This window comes from Python bivittatus, unplaced genomic scaffold (assembly GCF_059951505.1).
Source record: "Python bivittatus isolate LINGU-HERP-01145 unplaced genomic scaffold, Pbiv_v1 ctg000370_np1212, whole genome shotgun sequence".
NCBI classification, from domain to species: Eukaryota; Metazoa; Chordata; class Lepidosauria; order Squamata; family Pythonidae; genus Python; species Python bivittatus.
In genome coordinates, this window is record NW_028277062.1 from 4,116,867 (window position 1) to 4,127,051 (window position 10,185).

At 55.9% G+C, this 10,185-nt stretch overlaps 1 protein-coding gene across 1 annotated transcript; it reads right to left on the reverse strand.

Moving 5' to 3' along the window:
• Positions 1–7,350: 7,350 nt before the first annotated feature.
• On the reverse strand, positions 7,351–9,533 carry LOC148215851 (uncharacterized). Its single transcript, XM_088142351.1, has one exon. It carries the CDS (start codon positions 9,143–9,145, stop codon positions 7,874–7,876), a length of 1,272 nt encoding a protein of 423 aa, XP_087998477.1. The 5' UTR covers positions 9,146–9,533; the 3' UTR covers positions 7,351–7,873.
• Between the last annotated feature and the right edge of the window lie 652 nt (positions 9,534–10,185).

Genomic DNA, 10,185 nt, shown 5'->3' on the forward strand with positions numbered 1-10,185 from the left:
TTGGCAGAAAGGTTTAAAAAAATTCTACAGGAATTTATTCATCATGACCACTGTGGATTTTTGCCTAAAAGACAATTAAAAGATAATGTCAGAGTTGTGGTGGACATTATAGAATATCTACAATGTCATAATGAATGTCAGACAGCTCTTATTTTTTTGGATGCAAAGAAAGCTTTTGACAATTTGAATTGGATGTTTATGTTTAAAGTTTTGGAAAGTATGGACTTTGGAGAACACTTTATACAGGGAATTAAGTCAATTTATATGCCTCAGAAGGCTAGTATTATTGTGAATGAAGAATGAACTGAACCATGCCATATACAAAAAGGAACAAGACAAAGTTACCCTTTGTTGCCTTTGCTCTTTATTTTGGTTCTTGAAGTTTTTAATAGAGATATTAGAAGGGATGAACAAATAAAGAGCTTAAAGATCAAACAAGAGTTTTTAAACTGAGGGCTTTTGCTGATGACTTAGTTTTGATACTACAGGATCCTCTGGAATCTGCTGAGCATTTGATGAAGAAACTGAAGGAATTTGGCTCATTGGCGGGTCTTAAAGTAAATAAACAAAAAAACAAAAATGTTAATCAAAAATATGGCCCTGCCTAATCAGGATCTGTTGATGAGTAAGACGGGCTTCAAGATTGAAAAAAGGTGAGATATCTGGGGGTGATTTTGTCAACTATAAATAGCATGTGGTTTCAGAATAACTATGGCAAATTTGGAATGAAGTGAAAAAAGATTTGGTAAGATGGGAAAAATTACAGTTGTCTCTCATGGGGAGAATTTCTGTGATTAAAATGAATGTTTTGCCTAGGATGTTGTTTCTCTTTCAGACTATACTGGTTTTGACTACAGATTTACCGTTTATACAGTGGCAGAGAGATATTTCGAAGTTTATTTGGCAAGGCAAAAAACTGAGAATTAAATATAAATTGTTACAAGATGCCAAAGAACTAGGAGGTCTGGGTCTGCCTAATTTAAAATTGTATTTGGGATCAGACATCTGCAGCCCCAGTGGCCCTTTTCAAAACTGAATGGTATGATTGGTGGCATATTTCCCCATCATTTTTAGGGGGGAGCTACACAAAAAACAATTTGAAATAGACTTTACATTGTTTTTTTTTTAAATAAGAAAATGGTTAGCCACTCTCCCTGCATCAAAAAGAAATGGAAAATCCCAGCCTTCTGAAGGCTAGTGATGTGACTGTGCTCAGCTTGCATAGTATTTTGGTACATTGTGATCCTGGTTTTCACTAAACTGCAAGACCCCCCCCCGCCCAGCCTCCCACCAGCTGTTAACCCTGTTCAAGGCCAAGAATATACAAAGTCAGGTCTCAAAGCCTCTGCAGAAATTGTTGCAAAATGGCAATGTTTAATTTGACAGAAGAGGAAATTGTTAAAAATGTGGGGTGTAATTATAATAACACATAAATTGTGTTATTATAATTATACCCCATTTTAAATTAATTAAATTTAGTGTCCCCCCCCCCCCAAGTTCTTCCAATCTGTTGGAGTGAAGCTTCTGGTGTACTCTCAAAAGATAGAGAACGATTGAGTGGCTGAGGTCTATGCCACTAATGAACAAAACTGTTAGTGCTTTGAACTGATTGGGCATCTCAGGATCACAAAAAGCAAAACATTGCCATGCTTTGGTACAGGACCGTCCAATGGAGACAGGCTGGTCTCTGTAGAAGGGAAATAGACAAATAATTGCACTTATCTCACATGCTAGTAAGATAATGCTCAAGATCTTGCAATCCAGATTTCAACAATACCTGGCAGAAAAAGAAGTTGAAAGGCTTTTGAGTATGTAGATCATGAGAAACTGTGGATCACTGTTAAAAACATGAGTGTTCCAGGCCATCTGACCTGCCCACTGCAAGTATGATGACCAGAAAACAAGAGTTAGCAACAGTCAAAATAGGGAAAGGAGTGCACCAAGGCTATATAACCTGTATTGCACCTGAGCAGTGGCAATATGATTTGAAGGGGAAATTATATCTGTCCCCCCGTCATGGTCTGATCACGCCCTGGTGGCCTTGAGATTCTCCTATGCCACCCCCCTCTGCAGGGAGGCAGGACCCATTCGATTGGTCCGCCCCCGGCGACTGATGGACCCAATGGGGTTCCAGGGGGAGCTGGAGGTTATACCCGAGGAGCTGCTGCACGGCCCAGCGGAGGCCCTGGCCACCACCTGGAATAGGAAGGCGGCCGAGGCCTTGGACAAGATTGCGCCTGTGCGACCTCTCTTGACCCATTGAGCCCAATGCTCCCCGTGGTTTATGGAGGAGTTGAGGGTTCTGAAAAGGATTAAGAGACGTCTAGAGCACTGCTGGAGGAAAACAAGGACCGAATCTGACCGAACACAAGCTAGAGCCGCTATTAAGGCCTACCTTGTGGCGGTAAGAGTGGCGAAATGTCAACATTTCTCCGCTCTTATTGCATCCGCAGAATGCCGCCCAACGGCCCTGTTCAAGATCACTCGATCTCTTTTGGGAAAGGTGGGCCCAGTGACCCACCTACAGGGCTGCACAGAGGAGTTTTCTGGGCATCTGGCGGCTAAAATCACTCGGACACATTCCTAATTGGATGCCGAGCGTGGGGCAAGGCCTGTGGGGTATGTACTTACCCTGTTATCTGGGAACAGTTTGACCCTGTTGGACCTGAGGAAGTGGACAGGGTCCTCCAGGCTGTAAATGCCACCACCTGTCAATTAGATCCATGCCCCTCCTGGCTGGTTAAGGCAGCTTGGGAGGTGACGTGTGGGTGGGTCCAGGCGATGGTGAATTCATCCTTGAGAGAGGGAGTGTTTCCAGTGGCCTTTAAAGAGGTGCTGGTGCACGCCCTCCTCAAGAAACCATCACTGGATCCCATCGTACTAGACAATTTTCGTCCAGCCTCCCACCTTCCCTTTTTAGGGAAGGTGGTTGAGAAGGTGGTGGCGTTGCAGCTTCAGAGGATCCTGGATGAAACAGATTATCTGGACCCTTTCCAGCCGGGTTTCAGGCCCGGATTTGGGACTGAAACAGCATTGGTCGCACTCTTGGATGATCTCTGGCAGGAGTGGGATGGGGGTAGTGCATCCATCCTTGCTCTTCTTGACCTCTCAGCGGCTTTCGATATCATCGACCATGGTATCCTTTTGGGTCGGCTTGGGTGGCACGGTTTTGTGCTGATTCACCTCCTTCCTCCAAGGCTGGTCCCAATCGGTGTTGATAGGGAGTGAGAGGTCCAGCCCGCGGCCCCTTCTTTGTGGGGTCCCGCAGGGTTCGGTACTCTCCCCGCTCCTTTTTAACATCTACATGAAACCGCTGGGCGAGATCATCCGCCACCATGGGATGAGGTATCATCAATATGCAGATGATACCCAGTTATACATCTCTATCCCAGGTGATTTGAGTGATGCTGTGGCTACCTTTTCGGGGTGCCTGGAGGCTGTGGGGGCCTGGATGGGGAACAACAGGCTTCAGCTGAACCCTGGTAAGATGGAGTGGCTGTGGGTTGGGGGCTCCTCCATATCCGGAAGTTTACCATCTTTGGTTCTGGATGGGGTCGCACTACCCCAGACAGACCCGGTGCGTAACCTAGGGGTCCTCCTGGACTCACGACTCCTGCTCGAAGAGCAGGTGGCAGTCGTGGCCAGGAGGGCCTTTGCTCTGTGAGATTTGCCCCATTCGACAGAGAAACTCTCGTGACACGTGTGGTTCACAAAGAAGGTTTACTCATGCGTAACGTAGTAGTCACAAGCAAAGCCAGGACTGGCTTGGTACAATTGCATCACTTGTTATATTCCCCCCTTCCCGCGCTTTTTCCCGCCTCGTGATCGCGTTGCGGCTGTGGGCTATTAGGCCCCCCAATGTCCCCCCTGATCGTTCATGATGGCAGGGTCGGTCAGAGTCCATTGTCCTTGATTGCCAGTCCCCCTCCGGCTGGGTTGGTCCCTCCCTGCTACGTGCAGACCCGCGGGTTCTGTGCTGCGTTGCGATCTTGTTTCGCTGCCCTGCGGCCCCGTTCCTTGCTTACTCGCGCCGTTATCAGTTCATAGTTAAAAGCTTCCGCTGCGGTTTTCCTGTTTAGCTGGCCGCAGGTGGCTCGTTAATTAGCGGCGCTTTCGGTTCCTCTTTTCCCCGCTAGCTACCGCCGGTGGATTCCGCGTGGTCTGGTTGCGAGCTTCCCTGCAACCCCGTGCTTCCCTGAAGCCTCGTGCTGACCGAACCTGACATGCCGCCCCCCCTGACGACAACTCCCCCCCCTCGGTCCTATTTCGGCTTCCCGGGGTATTTGCTGTAAAAGTCCCGCACTAGGTCCGGCGCCCTTATGTGGGTTTTACTCACCCATTCGCTGTGGGACTTGGGGAAATGTTTCCATTGCACTAGGAGCTGGGTCTGCCCCTTGTGCCTCCGGGCGTCCAGTATCCGGTTGATTTCGAAATGCTGCTCCCCCCCGACCATGATGGGTGGTGGTACTCCCTCCGCCTTGTGCCAGGCGTTCCCCGGCTGGTGCAACTTTAGCAGGCTGCAATGGAACACCGGGTGGATCTTCCCGAGGCTTTTCGGGAGCGTCAGCCTGACGGTCACCGGATTGATGACCTCCGAAATGGGGAACGGCCCCACAAACCTCGGGCTGAGTATTTTCGATGCCTGGTGCGTCTTTAGGTTTTTGGTTGACAGATACACCTGGTCCCCCACTTTCCACTTTTCCTCGGGGAGCCTCTTGCGGTCCGCGTGCTTCTTGTAGTCGGCTTTGGCTCTTTGCAATGCCGCGTGCGCCGCTCGCCGGGTCTCGTCGATTTGGGCGAACCAGGCGTCCAGGGAGTTGATCTGGGATTCCGGCTGAGGCAGCTCCGGCATGGGGACGAAATCTCTCCCGGTGGCTACTTTGAACGGAGAGAACCCGGTGCTCTTGTGGACGGCGTTGTTGTATGCCACCGCCGCGAATGGTAGTAGCTCCGCCCAATCGTCCTGTTGGTGCCCCACGTAGCAGCGCAGGTACTGTTCGAGCCCCCCGTTCAGGCGTTCCGTGGCTCCGTCCGTCTGCGGGTGTGCCGCGGAGGATAGGGCTTGTTTCGTCCCCACCCGCTTCAGGAACTCCCGCCAGAACCGCGCAATGAAGTTGCCGCCCCGATCGCTGACGATACGTCGAGGTGCGCCGTGGAGTCGGTAGATATGTTGCACGAACAGTCTCGCCAGCCCCTCGGCCATGGGGACTCGCCGGCACGCTACAAAGTGCGCTTGTTTGGAGAATAAGTCCGTGACCACCCAAATGGCGGTCTTCCCCTTACTCTCCGGGAGCTCCACTATGAAGTCCATGGCGACCTCTTGCCAAGGGCCGTCGGGTTCCGCTACCGGCTGGAGTAGGCCTCTAGGTTTGCCTTTGGCTCCTTTCGCTGTTGCGCACACCGGGCAACCCCCCGAGTACGCCTCCACGTCCTTCCGGAGCGTGGGCCACCAAAACTGCCGCCGGATTAAGTGGAGTGTCTTTACGAAGCCGTAATGCCCCGCGCTCCGGCTGTCGTGGGCTCTCTCCATGACCTCCCGTCGGCAACCCTCGGGCACGTACAGCTTTCCTTCGTGCCACCACAACCCCTCTTGGCCGGTTAGCGCCTCTCGGTTCTGCTTGAGCCAATCGTCCCGCTCCGCCGCCTCCGCGAACCCTTGCCTTACTTCAGACGCCGCGTCCCGTCGCTCCCCCTTGGTCTGGCTTCGGGTCACCGCCTTTGCAGCCAGCCTGCTGGCGGGGATGACGGAGTCCACGATCTCCTCCCGTAGGCTGGCGTGTTGGGGCATGCGAGACAGTCCATCCGCTAAGAAGTTGCGCTTCCCGGGGATGTGTTTCAGTGTGAACCTGAACCTCCCGAAGTATTGGGACCACTGTGCCTGTTTGGGGGATAGCTTACGCGGGGTCTTCAGGGCCTCGAGGTTCTTATGGTCCGTCCACACCTCGAACGGTTCAGTTGCCCCCTCCAGTAGATGCCTCCACGTGGCCAGCGCCCACTTGACCGCGTACGCCTCTTTCTCCCACACCATCCACCTCCTCTCCGTCTCGGTGAATTTGCGGGAGGCGTAGGCGCACGGGTGGATGGCCCCCTCCGGGCTGGGTTGGAGCAGGACTGCTCCCGTTGCCACGTCTGATGCATCCACTTGGATTATAAACCGCCGGTCTGGGTCGGGATGGCGCAGGATCGGCTCCGCGGTGAACCGCTGTTTTAGTTCCTCAAACGCCCCCTGGCATTCTGCAGTCCACGCGAGTGCCATGCTGGGCTTGGGGGGTTTCCCAGTGCCCTTGGTTTTTAGCAGGTCGGTTAGGGGAAGGGCGATTTGGGCGAAGTTCGGGATGAACTGACGATAGAAGTTTGCAAACCCTAGGAAGCTTTGGAGTTGCCTCCGGGTTCGCGGCGCTTCCCAGCCCAGGACATCCCTTACTTTCGCCGGGTCCATCTCAATTCCCCGGCTGGATATTCGGTAGCCGAGGTAGTCTAGTTGCTCTCGATGGAACTCGCATTTCGAGAGCTTTGCGTACAGCTGTGCCTTCAGCAGTCTCTGGAGCACCGTGCGCACCAGGCTCACGTGCTCCGCCAGGGTCTCGGTGTAGATGAGGATGTCGTCCAGGTAGACCAGGACGCCCCGGTAGAGTAGGTCGTGCAGCACCTCATTTATTAGCTGCATAAATACCCCCGGGGCCCCTTTTAATCCGAACGGCATCACGGAAAACTGGTAGCTTCCGAGCGGGGTGTTGAACGCCATCTTCCACTCATCTTTTGCGCGGATCCTAACTCTGAAGTAGGCTTCGCGCAAGTCCAGTTTTGTGAACACCCTCCCCTTCGACAGATGCGACATCAAGTCCTTCATCGGGGGAGGGGGTATTTGTACTCCGTGCTGATTGCGTTCAGCCCCCAGTAGTCTACGCACATACGGAGCGAGCCGTCCTTCTTCTCCCGGAATAACACCGGGGCCGCTAATGGTGACTTCGCGGGTTGGATGAATCCCCGCGCTAGGTTCTTGTCTATGAACTCGCGCAGGGCCCCCATCTCCCTCCTCGACAGGGAGTACATTTTCGGCTTAGGCAGGGTCGCTCCTGGCTCTAGCTCGATGGCGCAATCACTGGGCCGGTGTGGTGGGAGCTGGTCGGACTCCTTCTCCCCGAACGCTGCCGCCAGGTCTCGATACTGCCTCGGGATTCCGCCGCCCGTCGGGGGTTCCCCGGGTCCGGCCCCTCGCTTTGCGGTCGCCTCGCCAGTCGCCGCTGCCTCCCTCGCCTCGGGATCGTGGCGGGTCTCCGGGGTCCCGGCGCTGCTGCTGCTGCTGTTGCCGCCCGGGTCTCGGGCCCCATCTGCTCTCGCCCCGTCTCCCGGTGTCCCGGACCCTCCGCTTGTCCGCCGGTGGTTGCGGCTGCCTCCGTCTCCACGGCTCGGTCCCCTCTGCTCTCGCCCCTCGCCGGTCTGTCGACCCCGAACCACACTGCCTCCGCCGTCCAGTCGACTCGTGGGTTCCGCCGCCGCAGCCACGCCAAGCCGAGTACCACCGCGTAGTCGGCCACCGGGACCACCACGAACCTCAGTTCTTCCCGGTGACTCCCGATCGTCATCTGGACCGGCTCGGTGTAATACTGAGCTGGCCCCCCCCCTGCCAGCGTGCCATCTAACTGGCTGAATGAAATGGGCTCCCGGAGGCGCCTCAGCTGTAGCCCGAGCCCCGAGACCACCGCTGGGTGCATCAAGCAGTGGGTGCAGCCCGAGTCCAGTAGCGCCCGTAGCTGCGCCTCCCCTCCGGATCTCACCCCCCGGACGTGTATCCTCACCCGGAACGGTGGGCAGTCCTCGTCTCCTATTGGGTCCGCGCGCCTCGACTCCCCTGCTCGCACTGGGACGCCGTTCAGTGCGAGCGCGCCTCGTTTCCCGCCGGCTCCGAGTCCTCTCCGGAGGATGCTGTCTCCGGGGTCGACCACCCCCCGCGTCCTTTCTCAGTCACCGCCGCCACTGCCCCCTTCCGCGGTCGGTCACCGGTCCTTTTCCCGTTCGCACGCGGGGTTTTGACTTCGGGCCGTGGTGGGGCACCTTCCCGCTCCGTCGGGCACTGCGCCGCTCGGTGGCCTCTGCCTCCGCATCGGAAGCACAGATTCGGGGCTCTGGTCGCCTCTCGCCTCCCGGTGGACTGCCGTCGACCGCTCCGTCTCTCCTCGGGGGTCCTCTCCCTCGGCCGGTCCCTCGCCTGGTCCCGTCGTCTTGTGCTCTGTTGGATCTGCCGCCACGCCGATTCCGCCGTTCCGGCCAGCCAGATCCAATCCTTCACTGTGGACGGGTCGTCCCGCCCCAGTGCCCGTTCCAGGATCTCTGGGTTGAGTCCCCTCTTAAAATACTTCACCTTCAGGGACTCCGGCCAGTCCGCGAGCTTCTCGGCCAACCTCCGGAACTCCAGGGCATATTCCGATACCGATTTGCCCCGCTGTCTGAACTGTAGGATGTCGTCCTCCGCCCGCTTGGCGCTCAATGTGTCCTCGAATCTGTCCCGGAGCGCCTGCATGAAGTCCGGGAAGCTCCGTAGTTCCGCCGCGTTGGCATCGTACAGCCCGATCACCCAGCTGGCTGCTTGGCCATCTAGCAGCTCGGCCACGTAGGATACCCTGTCCTCGTCTCTAGCGAATAGGTGACCACCCCTCTGCATGAACCCCCTGACGTGCGTCAGAAAGTGCGGCAGCTGTTCGGGGTCCCCTGAGAACTTCCCAGTGATACCTCGAAGTCTCAGGGCGTCTGCCGCCCGTTGGTCCTCCGACCGGGGCGCCGTGGGTGGTGCCGGCGGGGGTGTCGGACCGCCCCCCCTGTCGCTCGCCTCCTCGTTCACCGCCGGTGGCCCCACTCTCTGTAGTAGGGTCTGGAGCATCGCCTCCACGGCGTCTAGGCGTCGCTCGACTCTCTCCTCTAGTCGGGCGAATTTCTCGCTCCACTCACGGTTCCGGAACCCCGAACCCCGGGTCATCGTAACGCCTGAATCTTCTGGTCCTTGGTTCACGCCCATCGACCACCGCTCGGATGGAGTGCGCCCGGCCCTGGCCGCTGCCCCGTCGCTCCCGGGCGGCTCCGACCGCCCTTCCGCGAGCCTGGATCCCTCGCGCTCCAGCTGACCCACGGATTCCTCGTCGCTGGTCATGCCTGTATTGAGAAAGAAAACGCTCCTCGGTGGTACCGGGTAGCGCTGACGGTGAGTCCTGGCTTTATGTGAGATTTGCCCCGTTCGACAGAGAAACTCTCGTGACACGTGTGGTTCACAAAGAAGGTTTACTCATGCGTAACGTAGTAGTCACAAGCAAAGCCAGGACTGGCTTGGTACAATTGCATCACTTGTTATATTCTCCCATTCCCGCGCTTTTTCCCGCCTCGTGATCGCGTTGCGGCTGTGGGCTATTAGGCCCCCAATGTCCCCCCTGATCGTTCATGATGGCAGGGTCGGTCAGAGTCCATTGTCCTTGATTGCCAGTCCCCCTCCGGCTGGGTTGGTCCCTCCCTGCTACGTGCAGACCCGCGGGTTCTGTGCTGCGTTGCGATCTTGTTTTGCTGCCCTGCGGCCCCGTTCCTTGCTTACTCGCGCCGTTATCAGTTCATAGTTGAAAGCTTCTGCTGCGGTTTTCCTGTTTAGCTGGCCGCAGGTGGCTCGTTAATTAGCGGCGCTTTCGGTTCCTCTTTTCCCCGCTACCGCCGGTGGATTCCGCGTGGTCTGGTTGCGAGCTTCCCTGCAACCCCGTGCTTCCCTGAAGCCTCGTGCTGACCGAACCTGACATGCTTAACTATGTGTTGTGCACCAGTTACGCCCTTTTCTGGATTGGGAGTCCCTTCAGTCAGTCACTCAGGTCCTAGTTGTCAGGTTCGGTGCGGAAAAAAGCGCGGGAAGGGGGGAATATAACGAGTGATGCAATTGTACCAAGCCAGTCCTGGCTTTGCTTGTGACTGCTACGTTACGCATGAGTAAACCTCTTTTGTGAACCACACGTGTCACGGGAGTTTCTCTGTCGAACGGGGCAAACCTTACATAAAGCCAGGACTCACCGTTAGCGCTACCCGGTGCTACCGAGGAGCGTTTCCCTTTCTAATACAGGCATGACCAGCGATGAGGAATCCGTGGGCCAGCTGGAGCACGAGGAACCCGGACTCAAGGAGGGACGGTCAGAGCCACCCGGGAGCGATGGGACAGCG

Bases quoted from the DNA above. Each gene is read 5' to 3' on its own strand.
- LOC148215851 (XM_088142351.1), bottom strand. From the start codon at position 9,145: ATGACCAGCGACGAGGAATCCGTGGGTCAGCTGGAGCGCGAGGGATCC.